Genomic DNA, 17,330 nt, shown 5'->3' with positions numbered 1-17,330 from the left:
CCCCTCGGCCCCACCCCCACCCCCCGTCACCTCCATATTGGTGCCCATAACACAATTCATTCCGCACACGCATGGGAAAAGCGAGAGGGAGGGAACATTGGCTGGCAGTCCCGGTCGTGAACCACTCCAGAGAGTGCGGCACAGCCCAAGGTGGTGTGGCTCTAGGACAGGCACGGTGCATTTCTTTCAGCTTATGTCTGTAAATCTCTGTGTGGAAGGGCCTCATGATCAGAAACAGGACAGGGCTCCCGCAACTCAGACTGCACTGGGGAGCAGAATGGCAGAAGCAGGGCCGGCTTTAGGCCGATTCACCCGATTCCCTGGAATCGGGCCCTGCGCCTTAGGCGCCGTTTTAATTTTTTTTTTAATTTAAATTTTCGGTGGCCCCGCTCCCCTGGCCAGAGCGCTGGCCGGAGCACGATAGCCCCGCGGCCCTGCAACCCTGGCCGGAGCGCAGCAAGCCCCGCGGCCCCCCCCGCTCTCGCGGCTGGAGCGCCGGCTGGAGCACGGCAGCCCCGTGGCCCCGCGACCCCGGCCGGAGCACGGCTGCTCCACGGCCCCGCGACCTTAGACTGCCCAGCCTCTGGTGCTTCGTGTCATCCAACAGGCTCGCCTTAATCTTGGCTTGAATGTAACCGTCTTGGAAGGGACTGCTGACTGCGCTCTGGTTCTGCCAGTGTTCTGCTTTGCTGGGGGACACTGCAGTGAAATACAGTCTAAGGAGTGAGCTGCAGGTCTGGCTGGCTTTTCCCCCTTCCTTGCACCACAAGTGTGAATGGGATTCCCGGGCATGAGCTGAGGGTCTGGGTGGGGCAGGGCTGGCTCCAGGCACCAGCGAAGGAGGCAGGTGCCGGGGGCAGCCAATAGAAAGGGGCGGCACTCCGTCCGTTATTGGGGCGACACGACCGGGTCTTCGGCGGCTATTCGACGGCACGTCCTTCACTCCCTCTCTTCCTCTTCGGCGGCAGCTCAATCGGGTTTTTCTTTTTTTCTTTTCTTCGCCGCTTGGGGCGGCAAAAAAGCTGGAGCCGGCCCTGGGGTGGGGGCGATTTCTTCAGCTGCGGGTCACGTGTGAGTCACATGGTCCAAAGGCCTGATCTCCGAGGTACTGAGCGCTTCCAGCCCCACATGGCTTCAGTGGAGCAGCAGGGAATCGGTTCTCCAGGTTGTTCCAGATTCCCAAGCACCGTGCACCCGATGGGCCGAGCCCTTTGGAAAGCCAGGCCCCAAGGGATTTATAACCCTGCGTGATTAATGCCTCCATTGTGTGAGGTTTGCTGTTCCCTGGCACCGAATCCTCCTAGGGCAGGACAAAGAGGCAGCGAGCTCCAGCCCTGAGCTGGCAAAGGAATGTGCTTCGGACACATATTTGGCAGGGGCTGCCTTCCCCCTCAGCAGCGCCTCCCTATTGTATAAAGAGCCCATTCGAACAGCTGGCCATGTAAGCAGGCTGGCTAGTTCTAGGGAGCGAGGTGCTGAGTGGCCCGCTTGCTGGTTCAGATCGGACCCAGCCTGGAGCGTCTGAAAGTCACAGTGGCTAATGCTTGTAGACTTCCCTGAGCTGGCTTTAATCTAGTTAGCTTGGGCGCTGGAGCAGTGAAGCAGTGCAGGCTAGGCCTGTGAGTTATTACCCGGGGTTCCTGCTCCGGTAACCCGAGCTCGCCAGCTCGGCTATATCTGCATGAGTTGCCTGTCGCTGCAGTATAGACGAACCCACAGGCAGCTGGCCTCTGCGTGCAATGAGTTGGGTAGGTCTCTGTCCAATGCCCAGTGAGCAAGAGGCAAAAATCACCAGCACTAATCGGCCTCTCTTTGCTGGCGTCCTCGAGGCTAAGGCATATGGAGAATAAGCTCCCCTCGCACCCCCTCCGGCTTAGGGGGGGCCGTGTGTTTCGGAAGCTCACCTGCCCGCTCCCTCTGTTGTATGTGTTCTGGAGATGGTCTTAGTCATCATTATAAAGGCCCTGCAGCCCCCATGTGGGCGGAATGGAGACAGGCTGGCGGGGCAGGGCTGCACTCTGGCCAGGCTGTTGTGGGGGGAGCTGTTGAAGCGGGGGGCACAAACCAGCTGCTCGCGCCTTCTCCGTGCAAGCTCTGAGCTGGGGAGGTAGCAGCTGCAGGGATGGGTTTGGAGCCAGAGACCTTCAGCCTGCTGGGCTGTCTGCTGGAGGGTGGGAAGGGCCAGTCTTGTATTCTGTATCTTTCCAAGACAGCACTGCCATGCGGGACACTGAGGAATCCCACTGGCACAGAGCCCATGAAATGCACGGTCCTGTTCTCCTCCCCAGCCTGCTTTGCCGGAGCCAAGGAGTGGGCGAGGAATGAAGCCCTCAGGGCTCCAGGCCGAGCAAGAACGCAGCAGCCTCCCACGCTGGAAGATGGTTGTGACACCCCCAGAAACAGGGAGAGCAAGAGGAGGTGGCACCAGGGCTAGATCTTCAGCACTTGCAGGGCGCTGGGCTTCTTTACAGCACATCCAGGGGTGGGGAAGTGAAACCCACACGCCCTGAGCTGAAATAGGGGCGGAGGAAGGCTCATTAGAGTGCGGTTGTGTAAGTAAACGGTTAACATCCCACACCCACTCCTGTGGGAGACTCTAGGGAAACCCCACCCAAATACTCATATCCTCTTCAGCTCCTGGTATTTGTCTTCAGTTGTCTGCTGCAGCAGTTCTCTGGCACTCCCATGCCTGTGATGGGGGAAGACTTGTCTAGGGGTTAGAGCAGGGAGGCTGGGAGCCAGGCTCTGGGAAGGGAGTGGGGTCTAGTGGCCCGGGTAGACAGCTTTGAGCCAGGACTCCTGGGTTCTATTCCAGGCTCTAAATGTGAGTGTGGGCAACTGGTTAGAGCAAGGGGGGCTGGAGGGCACTGCCCTGGACACCGGTTCTCTGGAGGCTGTGCTGACTGCCTGGATCCCCGCTGCCAGTGAAGACAAGCGAGCGGCCCCTTCCCTCTGAGGCTGCTGCAGCGAGCGGCCCCAGTCAGAGCAGGCGGGCCCGGCTGAAAATCCTTAGAAAATTCATGGGTTACGGGACACCTCCCTCTGCCTGAAAATAGCTGCATGGGGAGAAAAAACAAACAAACAAACAGCAGGGCAGGGAAAGGTGGGATCCAGTCCTGGAGCAGGAACAGCCTGTTGCTGCTGCATCCTTGCCCCCCCACAGGAATCACCTGCAAGGCTGAGAGCAAGTGAGGGACAAGGGTGTGGAAAAGGAGAGCTGGGGGTGCCTTCCTGCAGCTCAAGAGGCTATTCAAAGGAGTCTTCCGGCATAATACCAGCCCCCACCCCTAACCACTAGACTCCATTCCCCTCCCTGAGCCAGGAATTGAACCCAGGTGTCCTGACTCCAACCCTCCTTGATTTAACACCCCATTTCCCTCCCGGGAGTCCTGACACCCTACTCTGACCACTAGACTCTATTCCCCTCCCTGATCCGGGAATTGAACCCAGCAATCCTGACTCCCAGCTCCCCTCAGACCCAATCCCCACTCTGGTGCCAGGTTCCAGTTCAGCTGCTGATTTGTGATGAGTCAGCCCCGTAACGGATTCCTCCAAAAAGGCCCTACAGCTGTGTTTTCCTGGGTGACCAGAGCCAGCGATCTGGCAGGCAAATGTGAAGAATGCTTCCAGCAATATTCTGGCTGGCTTGGAATCTGCTCCCCAATCAGCACTGGCGACATAGGGAGGGATGCACAGAAATTCCATGTCAGTAGGGGAAGCAAAGGTGTCATTTAGCGCCTGGGATAAGGGCTACGTGAACGTTAGGGGCTGATATACGCCCAGCTGCCTTTCCTGCTGCATGGTAATTTGCACTGAGCCTTGCTTATTTAGCTTGGACGCTCAGGGCTGTCTAGGGTTGCCAGCCCTCCAGGATTGCCCTGGAGTCTCCGGGAATTAAAGATTGTCCTACTGAGTAGCAGTCACACGAACGAACCTGCTGGAAAATCCTGTCCTAGCCTCAGTGGCTCAGTCTCTGTTAAAATCAATTGGCAGGCAAGGGCCAGAGCGTCTCTTGCCGGTAAAGATACAAGAGGGGCACCAGGCTCCGTGTGCCGCACTCAGACAATGGCGCGTGGTAGGAAGCAGTTGCCTCTTTCCACAGCCATGCCCTTTGCACTGGGTTTCTGAGCCGGCACTTGGCCATTTGCTTGGTCTGAAATCCCAGCGCTGTTTCCACATCTGTTCTGCTCAGGCTCATGGCAGAGATTTCTCTCTTGAATTGGGGCCGAGGGTTGGGAGGCTCTAGAGCTGGCTCGTGGTTCATCTGGATCATGCCAAAACAAAGAGAGACAATGCATGAGCCCCAGGGAGCGTGCTCTTTTGCACAGCCAGATTTCCAAATCTGAAGCCGTATTTGTATCAGCTAGAAATGATGGGGCTGGTGCACTTCGAACGCGCCTGAACTCGGCCAGTGCAAATCCCACCTCGCTGGTGCAAATCGGGGACTTTGCATGGATGTCAGTGGGTTTTTCTGGGAGCACACACGGCGTGTTTGGGACTGCGCGAGGGAGGGGGCATTGCATGGACTTCTTGGAGACTGTATTAGGGCAGCGAGCAGAGTATGCTGCATACACTTTTTTGCATGCTCTTAAAAAGTGCCCTTATTTTTTATTTAAAGTAATGCAAATATATGTAAATTAGGCAAGCCCCTCCCACTCCTGGCAAGTTGCCCCCGTGACCCTCAGTGTCTTAAAGCTCAGGTGCCCCTGTGCCAGCTTTATGTGTATCTCCAGAACGCTCTAGGCACCAGCTCTGGAAGTTTGCAAGCTCCATCATCTCGGATTTATCGTGCCTCCTGCACCCTTCAGAACTCCCTGTAAAGTGACGCTGATCAGACAAGGCCAGTGCAGAGGAAAAAAAACTATACGCCGTTAGGATTTAAAAAAACAAAGGGAGGGATTCTTTATTGTAGGGCAAGGCATGGATACACTATAAAAACCATAAGCTGCTCTGAGGCGGAGATAGCAGACTCTCTCCTGCCTGTTACATGGCGACTTGGGAGTCTGTTTGCACGTTCGGAGGATCACATTGTGTCCTTGATCCACGCGCCCAACTTTCCATTGGTGTCAATGGCCAGCTGGGAGCTCAGATCCAGGCTGCGACGTGGCCCCCTTTATATGGCTCGGGGTTTAGGAGTTAGGCAGGGCGTGTCTCTGGTCACCTCTTCATTTTCTCCCCTTCTGCTTCATGTGTACCACAAAGTAGTCGTTGCACGCGATGGTCAGCCCAGCCACTAGCGAGAAGAAGCTCTGGAAGCCGACTCTGCCGTCCCGGCACTGGTCTAGGTCCTTCATGATTTTATCCACGGCCATGGGGTCTTTCTGGTTCTGGGAAGGGAAAATACATGAAAGAAAAAGCAGAGGGGGCGGTGAGCTAATGGAGCTGAATTTGCTCCTGGCTGAAGCTGCTTTATAGCAAGAGTGTGGGAACCTGTCTGTGTGTCTATCCATGCTGGTGGCTCCATAGATCTTCATTTATCTGTTCATCCCTCCATCCCACTGGCTCCATATCCATCCCTCTGTCCATCCCAGGGGCTCCATATTCCTTCAGCTATCTGTTCATCCCTCCATCCCACTGGCTCCATATCCATCCTTCCCTCTGTCCATTCCAGGGGCTCCTTATCCCTTCATCTATCTGTTCATCCCTCCATCCATCTCACTGTTACCATAGCTGATCTGTGTGGGGCTCTGTATAGTGCCCATCATTGTGGCATCTGGACCTCTCTTTAAAAGACACATGCTGCCCGGTCTTTCCACTTTCTTCCTGCTCTGACGTTCCCCATACATCCTAGTTCCCCTGTGCCTGTCTTTCAGGCTCCAATCCGAGTGGGTGGGAGGGCCTGCCTTCATGAATCAGCTTGGAGGACTGGGGCCCTACGACCGTGCAAGTTCCTTGGGTCGTGGGCAGTGTCCTTATTGGTGCATTGAACAGCTCCAAGCCCCAGTAATAACTAACAACGATCTTTTAATGTAGTTTCAAACTCCTTTTCCCTCCACCCCCTGCAGTGTTCCTAATTCAGACAGGCCAGTGCATTGCCCTGAAACTGACTAGCCTATATCCCATGCTGAACCAGGGTGACTAGAAGTAAAACTCCTCTCCTCCCCCCGCCCCCGTACAGAGAGCTCAAGAGGTGCACGTGTGGATTTCAGGCCCTGTGCTGGGGTGAGTCTCCTCCTTGCGTAGCACACATCAGGCAACACTCCCGTCCTGAGCAAGATACAAACGCTGAGCAGCGAATGTAAACTAGCTTTCGAAAAGGCTTCTCCTTTCACCACCCAGCCGGAGCTAAGGACACCGATGGGCTCAGCCCCCTGAGCGCTGCGGGCTGCGTGCACGACATACTGATGAAGCTGTGGTTTCTGCGGGCTCCTTGCCCCGGGGACGCTTGGAACCCACAGCTGCCTGTTTCCATTAGGCACCTATTAGATCATTGAGTCCCTTCCCCACCCACGACTGGTCCCAGTGGTACATTTCCTACTGCTTTGAAATGACCAAAGTCATGTAGCTCTCACTACTTCCCGTGGGAACATGAGGCTTGCCGGAGTAGAGCAGATCAGGGCCCATCTAGCCCAGTATTCTGTCTCCAGCACCAGCTGCTTCAGAGACAGATGCAAGAGAGCCTGAACGGATGATGGGATAACCTGCTCCCAGGGAAAATCCCCTCCTAACCCCATCACTTAGAGGTTAGCTCATGGCCTGAACCACAAGGATTTAGACGGATCACCTCCTAGGCAGCTCTCACTGGGCCAGACTCTCAGTTGACGTCAATCAGTATCTCCTCTGTTAAAGTCAGTGGATCTAGGCAGATTTACACCAACTGAGGATCTGGTTCAGTGTCTGGAAATTTCTCCTGCCGTTTCACCTAAGTTTCCTTTTTCTTAATGTCCTCTCATTATTCTCAGTTCTACCACCCGAAATCATCCCCTGTCGTGCCCAGCACAATGGGGTCCTGGTCCTTGATAGGTCACAAATACGAATAGCTCCACAGCGTGCTCTTGAGGGTTCAGATCTCAGGCAGGGACAGGGGCAGTGCTCAGCGTTTGAGTCTTTAAAATGAGTCTTGAAGAAAGTTTCCAGGGAAATCAATAGCACCACTTTACACTTCTGGGCTGCTAAAGGATCTCAGAGCACATCGCAACCTTTCACCATGTCTCACTGCACGTCTCTGGGAGGCAGGTGAACTTTATGAGTGGGAAACTGAATGACAGGGCAGTTAAGTGACTTGGGCAGGGTCATACAGTGAGCCAGTGGCAGAGCTGGAACTAGACCCCAGGAGTCCTCATGCCAAACCCTCTGCTCTAACCACTGTCCAAACATTCCTTTCCTAGAGAAGGGAAAAGAAGCCAGGAGTCCTGCGCCCTAGTCCCCACTCCTCAGATTTCCAGCATCTTCATAGATCCGTTCCTGTATATTTTGTCTTTCGACTGGGGGTTGGGGGTGGTAAATCCACAGTGGCACTGCTCCAATGTAGTGTGAATGCTAACTGTGATGTAGGTGTGCAGCACTTAAAATGAATGGCAGGCACTGTTTGCTGCAGGATCTGTTGGATTTTGCAATGTGACGGTCTCCCAGGCAGAGGAAGGAGACATTTAAAGCTGGCGCATGCATTGCAAGGAGCGTGTGCGCCCAGGGCTGGGGACAAGGGCTTTTTGCTCTGGTTTCTAGGATCTCTTCTAATGAGACATTCTGGATGTGATCGATTTCTGTGCTCTGGCAGTGAAACTCCACCCTGTACAGAGGCCTGGGCCCCCTGAGTCCAAGCACAAGGGGTCTGGAGGACGCAGCTGGGGAGGAACCTTTTGCCCCATGGCTTGCACAGCAAGCAATAAACAAAGACCTCTGTGCATCCAGGCCACACTCCAAACCTAACAAAGCAATGGCTGAGCTCTGCGCACGGCACACCATCTGCAAGCAACCAGGGTTTGCTTTACAGACTGAGGAAACAGAACCCCAAGCCGTGGGCCCGGAAGTGTGTGATCAGCAGCAGTTTATAGGTACCAGCTTCTCCAGGCTGTTGCCACTCCAGACAAAGACCTCTTAGCTCTGCTCTCCACCCCGTACACCTGGACTGACAGGGTGTGATGCGGGCCAGGACTGATGTGCATCAGCAAGGAGCCGAGCACTGAATTAGGTGAGAGGACCAAGAACGGGTTCAGCTCTCCCGAATATTGGTGTCAACCGGGACCTCAAGGGCGTCACTCCAGAATTACACCGGGGTACCTGAGATCAGAATACATCCCCTACAGCAACCTCAGTCTTGTCCCTGCAGTCACTCTGGATCTACGTCGGTGTCACTGGGATCAGAAACTGGCCCCATGTCGCGATGGTAAAAGCAAGGCTGGGGCTTTGAAGGGAGTTTTACACACAGCTATCCTTGAAAGTCCATGGGATTTAGGTGCCTCTGAAAACCCAGCCTAGATGAGTTACAGGGGATGGGCCAAATCCAGCCTTGGGGTTAGCAGGAGCAATGCCAGCTGCAGGTGAGGCCCTGCCATGGAGGTGACTGTATCCCTGGGGCAGGGGGTAATGGGAGGACTACAGCGCACTGATTAATTGCTGACAATCTCAATGTGCACCTATGCAGTGGAATGGATGTCCTGGGGCTGGAGCATTAAATACCGGTCTCTGATTATATCAGCCTGTGCCATCGTGCCAGCTTGCATAATAACTTGGCCTCTGTGAACGCTGGAAGCACAGGAGACGCTGGCGGGGAAAGAGAGTTATCTACAAGGACTTCATGATGCTTTTCTGCTCCAAAGCATGAGCTGATCCGGTTCTTATGGAAGCAGTGATCTACCTGCGGTAATTGGCACCAGGCAGGAACTGTGCCTGCTGGTTCTGCCCAGCCACCTCGACAGCGAGGTGCTGTGCACGCCGCTACTCCAGCCTTGAGCTCTGAACCCCCACAGCTCTGCCAATGCCCCCCAATCCCAATCCGCAGCCCCCTGCTATTCTAGCCCTGGGCTCCATACACACACAGCTCTGCCACTGCCCCTTTTCCCTGACCCAGAGGCCCACCTGCTGATGCACTGCAATCCTGCCCTGTATCACACCATGCTAATCCAGTCCTTTCTGGCTTGGCGTTCCTTGAGAAAAGACACGTCTGCAGGGACAGTGATAGCACCAAGTCCCCTTTTCAACGTGGCACGAGTTACCCAGAAATGTGGCTCCATGCCCTCCCAGGCTATGCCCTTTCCGTCTGGGATCCTCTTTGTGAACACAAAGTTGGTGCTTAATGTATTTGCCGTGCAGCCAGAACTCCTGGATGCTGTGCCTAGCCCCGGGAGGGAGTGTTGCCTAGTGGTTAGAGCAGGGGCTTGGGAGCCTGGACTCCTGGGTTGTAGTCCCAATTCTGCCACTGACTAACTGTCTGACCCTGGGCACACCACTTAACTGCTCCATGTGATTCATGCTGTATTACACCTCCTGAGAGGCGACTCCCGTCACTGCTCAGACGTGTCATTCCTCAGTTACAGGATCGCAGCTGGGTGCTCGGGAGATTTATCACGGGGCAGAAGGGGGGAGCTTTGCCCATCTGCCATTCTCACGTATCTGCCCTCCAGCCTTCTTCTTGCTTTGCACCAAACCATAACAGCCAAGGAGCAGGGAGAACGCAATGCACCAGGCAGCAGGGTTATTAATAGCACGGCACGTAGCAGGCTGTTACCAAATTGATATTGTCTTGGACGATGCATCATTTATCAGGAAGGGAACACGCTGCCCGGTGTCTCTCCCCATCGTCTGTGTCAGCCGCGAGCTGACAAATGGCAGGGAATCGAGTGCAGCAGCGAGCCCGCCCCTGCGGAGCCTCCTCTGCTGGAGGCAGTTGTGAGTCCTGGCATCTGCGGTGTATGAATGCCACAGGGGCTGGGAGGGGGAGAAGGGGCCGATTGCCTCTCCGTGCCGCAGCTGGGCGTTTTCAAACCCAACGGCGGGGCCAATCCAAAGCCATGGGAACCTGGCCACTGGCTTCAATATGATCAGGCCTTTTCGAGAGACAAGAGTGAGAGCAAATTGGGGCTAGAAGCCGGAGGGCCAAATTCTCCAGTGCAACCCACAGGGACTGGAGGTGGAGTTGCCCTGGGGAAACAGCAGATCTCAGCCCAGAGACAGCTCCTCCTCATACATCCTGGCCCCTCCCCTCCCCTTGCTCCAAAGGTAGCAGTGAAGCAGGAAGGAGCCCACAGCACCTCCCACCCTAAAGCCTTTTACACACAGTCAATCCATACTGTGGAAATGCAGCCACTTCTGGGGAGAAGCCTGGCAGCCAGCTTACGCCAACAGCCACGCACCTGGGCTGAGGTCTTCAAAGCCAATCAGCCGCCTTTACCACGTGGCTTCCTTTGACGTGAACGAACAGCAAGTTGAAGGGCTAAATCCCATAGCTGGCTTTGATTGAGCAAGTCAAAGAAGAATTTTTCGGAGGGGAAATCATCCTAGCATTATTTTACGCGTATATTGCGGTAGCACTGAGAGGCCAGCTGGGTTGGGCCCTCATTTTGAGTGCAGAATAGTTTCTTCATTTGAAGTTAGAGGAGGAGTTTAGCTAGAAAAACTATAATCACTCAACCTGGAATTTGACTGGGAGGACTCTGTCTGTCTAGATCCTAGGTTCTTTCTTTTTTGACCCTTGCCTGTCCTGTCCCATCTAGTCCATTTGCCCTGTCCTCACCGCTCTGTCTGACTTCTTTGACATGGTACCTGAACATCTGACCCTGACTTGTAAAAACCTGCTAAAGTATAAAACGGTTGTGACCTTGATTTTGCGTCTGAAGGCGCTTCCAGCCACACAGCATCCCCTAGCACCACACTGGAGCATCACTGCTGAGTCCTGGCCTGGAGGGATGAGCGCTCCCCCGCCCCGCCCCAAATCACCAGCCACTGGGACTAGCCAAGTCAATGGACCGTGACAGAAGGAATTAATCAGCAAATGGGCTTATCGGCATTTCTGACTCACATCCAAAAACCCAGGGAACTCCTTGTCCATCAGCACCCGGAGATCTTCTTTCGTCAGGTAGTTCTTGTCGCCGGCGTATTTGTGAAAGGTGAACATCAGCGTCTCCATGGCATGTTCCATCTGAGACGGCATCTTTGCGTGGGTCTCTTGAGCCTGCCCAAGCGGGGAGAAATAGCACAGACAGCGGTTAGCTTTGTTTTGTCTCAGTAGATGCACTCAGTTTTATCCCCAGGAGCAAGACCCCCCCATGCTAATTACTATGAGGGACTTGGGCTTTGCTGTTTGGATTCATAGATTTCAAGGCCAGAAGGGTCCCCATTAGATCCTCTGTTCTCACTTCCTGTGTATTGCAAGCCACAGAGCTTTATCCTTTTACCCCTGTATCGAGCCCAACAACATGTTTGACTAACGCATCTTCCAGAACGGCCTCCAGGCTGGATCAGAAGACATCAAGACATGGAGAATCCACCATTCCCCTCAGTAGTTTGCTCCCTTACGATTAAAAAATGGTGCCTCATTTCTAACTTGAATTCTAATACATCTGCCAAACCTACTAGCTAGTTAGGTTCTTACTCCCGCAGGCAGCCACCACTGTGGGTTCTGAGCGCTCCGACCCGAATGGAAACTTTCCACGGGTTTAAAAACCTGTTGCCGATGTGGTTGTATTCCGACATCTGCCTAGTTTATAGAGAGGGTGGAAAACTGCCAGGCAGACACTGGAGAGGCCAGGAGAGATGGGATAAAGGTCAGATCAGCATCCAAACCTCTGGACTCCTTTCCCATTTTAGCTCTGCTCGGCCCAATGATCACAATCGCTGGCTTGTGCCACTAGAGCGAAGGATTTCATTGCACAATAAATCCCTTCCCGCCTCAGCAGTTAACCCCCGATCAAACTGATACAATGCAGCGTCTCACCCCAAAGTCAGGACATTCTAGCACATCAAAAGGAGAACAAAATGTACCAGGGTAACTACACTTTCCTAACTCGCAATACGGTTTATGGGACACATTGCTTTGGATGGGGGCAGCGTGGAGAGTTTGGTTTAAATTAGAAAAAGGGGGAGCGACTGGACAATCTCGGTGATTTCTCTTTCATGTTCCAGCACTAGGGAAACGAATACAGCTCTCAGTTATTTCTGTCCAGGTTGCCTGATGCATTGACATTTTTGAGGTGGTTTAGGTATTTTCAAGGGAAACCCTGGATTAAAACACTGGTGAGAAATGGGTTAGAGACTGACTCTTAATGTACTGCAGAGAGATTCGTAGATTTCGGAGCCAGAAGGGACCATTATGATAATCTAATCTGACCTAGCACAGGACCAGGCCATGGAATTTTACCCCCTTATTCCTGCGTCAAGGTCAATAACTTGGCTTTGAGCCACAGTTAATTGTTCAAAATATAAATCCCTGTGAAACCCGCCTGAGACAAGCTTAATATAAAAGCAAAAGGCACGGCTAGCAGCTGTTTTTCTTATCTTGTGCCTTTCATAGCAAGATCCTTAGGAGCTCAACAATCTCTGCAAACCACGAAACAAATGATGAGCCAAAAGCTGCCCAGCGCACGTATCCTAGGGCAGATTTCTAGCCTGTATATTCCAGGAACACTTCTCCCACCACTAAAATGCAGTCACCTCTGGGGTAGAACATGGCAGCTGTTTATCAACTCGTGGTAACGCTATGCAGCAAGACATTAGAGAATGTCCCCCCAGCGATCAATCCCCCTGAGCGGGGAGGGAGTGGGCGATATAAGAGGGCTCCCCCCCCCCACATCTCTAGCGTCTATGATTATGTGTTCACAGCAGTTTGGGACAGGAAGTGAAGGCACTTCCTATTTCCCGGGGTAATTTGGGGTGAGCAGGATGCAATTAGTGGAGTGGGTGTATAGCCGAGATGCATGTCCAGGCTAAGGAGAAACCTGACAGGTCTTAAAATACCCATGAGCCATGCCTAGTGTTCTGTGACTACTCAGCCCAGCCAAGAGCATGCCCTGCTGGGTCCCCAAACTGGTTGCCCATGCACTGCACAGCCATACGGAGCAGGGGATGACTGGAGAGGGAATACAGCTTTCGGCGGTGAACTCAACGGAAAGACTTGACCAGAGTCAGTAGGAAAAGCACGGCTGGTTGTTAAACGCTGTGGCTTTTTTTTTATGAATTGTCAAAGCAAAGTCTTTCAAGGGAAGATTCCTTTCTCTGCCCCCCACTGGGAACGGGAGACTTTGATCTATTGCCAAATCCAACCGCCTCATACACTGCCGGGTAGTGAAGAGAAGTGAGATCAGGGGCGTGTAGCGAATGCTGCAGTCCCATGAGTAGGGCCTCCGGGGGTGGGGGAAGAGTAATCGCTTACAAAGCTCTTTAAAAATGTCCTCCTCAAGCCATCTTTGCTGTGGGTGAAAGCAGCTTTTCTGCTGGAATCCCTTTTTGGTGTTGACAAGAATATAGCCCCTTTGGAGTGATTATCTTGATGGTGTACATGGTAACATGCCTTGGGGTGCGCCTTCCTTTAAAAAATATAGATAGATGAAAGACAACAGACAGAGGGAACCAGCTGGCTTGAGGAAGTGTGAATGGGACATGGAGCCTCTCTTTCCCTGGTCATCTGGTGCAAATGCCACCAGTGATAACATCACTGCCGCTGGGAGTGTCTCACGTGCAACGTGTTTGCTGGGTCTCTGTCCCTTTCTTAGCAGCAAACGTTCCCAGCACGGAGAGCACCCTTATGATGTGTCCTCCTGTCCCAGCAGAGAACCCCCCCTCCAACCTCCAGAGGGGGTCCCCTGAGCGTGTGGGTGGGGCATGTTGGTGGGACAGTGATGGGGGCACTTGCCGTGCTGGGATAATGGATGAGGCCAACCCTTAACGCCTTGGGATGGACGGCACCACGGAGAATTCGCTAGCATAAAGGCGCCGCTGGCAGTGTACAGGTTAAAAAGTTTGCTCAAGGGAATCCGTTCCAAAGCAGTCAGCGGATTGCTGGGGAGCCAAGGGACTTTGGCCAAGAACTCCTCCCATAGAGCAAAATCATCCCCCCACGTCAACCAGATGGGCTGCCCTGTCTGCAGATGTTCGGCAGAGCTCAGAGTGCTGATCACCGGGCGTGTGCGTTCCTCACCCTGCCCAAAGCACCAGAGGAGAACAGGGCAGGAATGCGAAGGGAGGGGACAGACTCTGTATTCTGGGCTACATCCACCCAGGGGTGTTAACAGCTGCTGCCCTCCATCAGGGACCCTAGGGAAAGGAGCCCCGCAGACGCTTAGTACATGGGTGTGCAGGCAAACGTGAGGTACGAGCAATTCCACTAGTGCACAGCAACTCCTCCGCATGCACATCCCCTCCCTGTGCCATGCACTGAGCTGAGCCTCTTGGAAGGAAGAAGGAGTGAACCGCAGGCATCCCTGAGCATTGAGACACGCAAAGGGGTCTGTGCGGGTACTGGCCTGGCCCCCAGCCTGCTCCCGTCCAGTGATCGGTGATTTCTTTGGAAGACTGAAGTCTGAGGGATCTTGGTTCCAAATGAGGCTCCAATGCTCAGTGTTGGGGGATACATTCCCGGCCTCCCCCGGGGTACAGCAGGAGGGAGCCAGCAGCCAGGGCGTGGAACATGCCACCTGCTCTGCCCAGGCCGTGTTCCTTTGCCAGGCAGTCATTTGCCCACCTGGGCGTTTGCGATGGCTTTGGAGCTGCACCAAAGAGGCCCTCAGCCTGGTCACCAAGCTCACGGCTGCCATTTTTCCTCCTCTCCAGGGACCGCCATTTTGGCCCCCTTCGGAAGACATGGTCTCCACGGTCCCAGTCCTTTGCTGTTCCATTGCACAAGTTAACAGCCTGCCTCATGGCGAACACTTGCTCCTTCCTAGGAATGACTCTTACCCGGTGCCCGCCTGCTACTCTGGTCATGCCACTGTCCACAGCATTCGGCAGTTCTCCCCCCGTCTCCTCTCCTCTTGCTGTGGATTAGCAGGGCTCTGCCATCACTCGAAGCTCAGGGCACAAAACCTGACCAACAGGCCGCGCCTAAGAGCTTGACATTGTCTTTTGGGGGCTGCCGTCTCAGCACCCCCCGGGCCACTTCGCCTCACGCAGACTCCTCATGAGGAGCTTTGGGGAGGAGATGGCAGTGAGCAACAGCCGCTTCTCCTCCATCTCCACCGTTCTGAGCTACCGCAGCCTTTCTGTGAAGTCATCTCGCCATTCAGCCTTGGGAGAAAGAGTCAAACCCTGGAGTGCGGGCAGAGGGGATCAGGCAGGCTCTGAAATCAAAGCGATTGGGTCCTTGACCCCCTTCGTAGGTGAACTGCGGTGTCAGGCCAGGAATGGGCTGTGGAGGTTGGGTTTGAGTTCAGGCTGGGTTTCCCATTTGGGGTCAAGCGTGGCGGCTACAGAATCGCACAGGCTGTTCTGACAAGATCCCAGCCGCTGAGCTCGGCTCATCTGACCACATGGCCACCATCTGGCGTGGGGACCAACCTGCCGTTCTCCGCTGTTCCCGTGTTATCCCTGCCGTCTCGACGTGACCCACCGCGGAGTGGGTGGGAGAGGGGCCCCTCAGTGCCTGATCTGTGCAAGGGGTGAGTGTGTTACACGCCCAGCTAGAGAGCTTTAGGTCGGGCTGTAGCACCTCATGCTTCCAACTGTGGAGAGCCTGGTACGGTGGCCAATCGAACAGGGCACTTGGAAGTGATCTGAAATTGGGGGAGAAGGGTGGATCGAGGTCCTGATGCAGACCCATCTCCAATGAGGGCCCCAACTCATCTACTGCCTCAGGCCATATTGTTCTCTCTGGTCCATTTCCCATGGATGTGGTGCTCACGCCGGCCTTCAGAATAGAGGCTGGGGTGGGAAGTGAAGTGCCCGTAGCAAGGGAAAAGCTCCCCAACTCCAGCTGTGCAACAGGTGGGCAACAAACAGCAAGACAGGAGGGAAGCAGCCCAGTCAGTATTCCAGTTTGTCCCCTGCTTGTCCAACCCAGGGCTATAATGAGAGCGTCTGAGCAAATACAATGAAACAGCATCTAAAGCTCCAGCCCCGTCCCAGAATGGGAGTTTGCTGGAGCCCCACGCAGACAGGGTTTGTTTGCTGACGGGGCGGGATGGAAAAATAAACCCAGGGCAGGATGGAAAAATAATCCTGATGTGTGATAAACAGGACTCTGTTGTTTCTGGCCAGGTTCTCTTCTCCCTTGAAGCTGCAGTCCTCGCTGGAGCAGTGCTGGTCACCGTGCCCCACCCATCCCCATCCCAGGGTGTCCTCCCTGCCCCTGCCTGGCCTGAGCTAGTATTTTCCAGCCCTGCTGCAAAGCGGCCAGAGGAGCCTCTGAGGAAATGACTCAGGTTATTCCATCTCCATCCAAGAGCAGGATCAACCTGTCCTGGGCTGGTGGGTTCTCTGCTGCCTCAAACAGTCATCACAGCCACCACAGCTTGGAGCGAGGTGGGGACAGATAGCAGAGGAACTGCGCAGGGTGACACCCAACCAGCCTGGGGACGGGGAGGGGAACGCAAGGGACAAAACTCTTCACGGAGACCCCTTCCCACTCATTCTCGGTCGGACGCTAGCCTGGCACTTGAAAGCCCTGGGTTCAAGTCCCTGCCTCACCACAGGCTTCCTGTGTAGGTCACTTAACCGCTCATTGCCTCAGTTTCCCATCTGTAAAATGGGCGCTGTGAGGATAAATACACCAAAAATTGGGAGATGCTCAGATACTACAGTCATGGGGCCCAGATAAGCACGATAGCAAAATGTCCCCTTCTTATGAGTTGCACCATGATGATCCGTTCGTATTCCAGTAGCACCTAGGAGCCCAGTTGTTGGCAAGGACCCAGCAGGGCTAGATGCTGTACAAACACAGAGCAAAGAGACAGTCCCTAGATAGTCTGTTGCAAATCACTGGAAGAAAAAGAAGAATCTTCCACCACCACCATTTTGGTTGAATAACATTTGGGAAACACGGATGATAACAACACTGAGCTCTTCTATAGGGCTTGCATCTGCAGCTTTCAAAGCACTTTGCAGAGGAAGGTTAGTGTCCTTAGCCCACGTGACCTAGGCCCAGAGGGAGGAGGCCCACATTTTCCAAAGCAGAGGCTCTAACTCGGAGTCGCTTTAGTTGTTGGGCACTCGGTTTTAGCCCCTAAGGCCTCAGTTGCAGAGATGCTGAGCACCCGCAATAGTTTCTGGCTCAAGGGGCACTGCCCGTGCTGAGCCCCCCTGGAAATTAGGTCTCTGTCGGCATCTAGGGTTGGGAATCCCAAAAATGAGGCATCCTGAAGTTTCCAAAAATGTCAGTCTTCGCGACTTGCCCAAGGTCACATGGGGAGTGAATTGCAGAGCTGGGACGAGAACCCAGGAGTCCTGACTTCCCGTCCTCCCCC

The 17,330-nt window shown here is 54.2% G+C and overlaps 1 protein-coding gene across 1 annotated transcript in view; it reads right to left on the bottom strand.

The window, feature by feature from the left end:
* Positions 1 to 4,871: 4,871 nt before the first annotated feature.
* The window catches only part of S100A10 (S100 calcium binding protein A10), a 16,510-nt gene continuing 4,051 nt past the window's right edge, over positions 4,872 to 17,330 (bottom strand). The window contains exons 2-3 of the mRNA XM_026656286.1: positions 10,958 to 11,110; positions 4,872 to 5,327 (exon numbers count right to left, since the gene is read on the bottom strand). Coding sequence (XP_026512071.1) covers positions 5,166 to 5,327; positions 10,958 to 11,089 — 294 coding nt within the window. The 5' untranslated portion in view covers positions 11,090 to 11,110 and the 3' untranslated portion in view covers positions 4,872 to 5,165. The remainder of the gene's footprint in view (positions 5,328 to 10,957; positions 11,111 to 17,330) is intronic.

The sequence above is a fragment of the Terrapene carolina genome, unplaced genomic scaffold (assembly GCF_002925995.2).
Source record: "Terrapene carolina triunguis isolate 2854851 unplaced genomic scaffold, T_m_triunguis-2.0 Scaffold227, whole genome shotgun sequence".
NCBI lineage: Eukaryota > Metazoa > Chordata > Testudines > Emydidae > Terrapene > Terrapene triunguis.
This window is presented reverse-complemented; position numbering and strand designations above follow the sequence as displayed.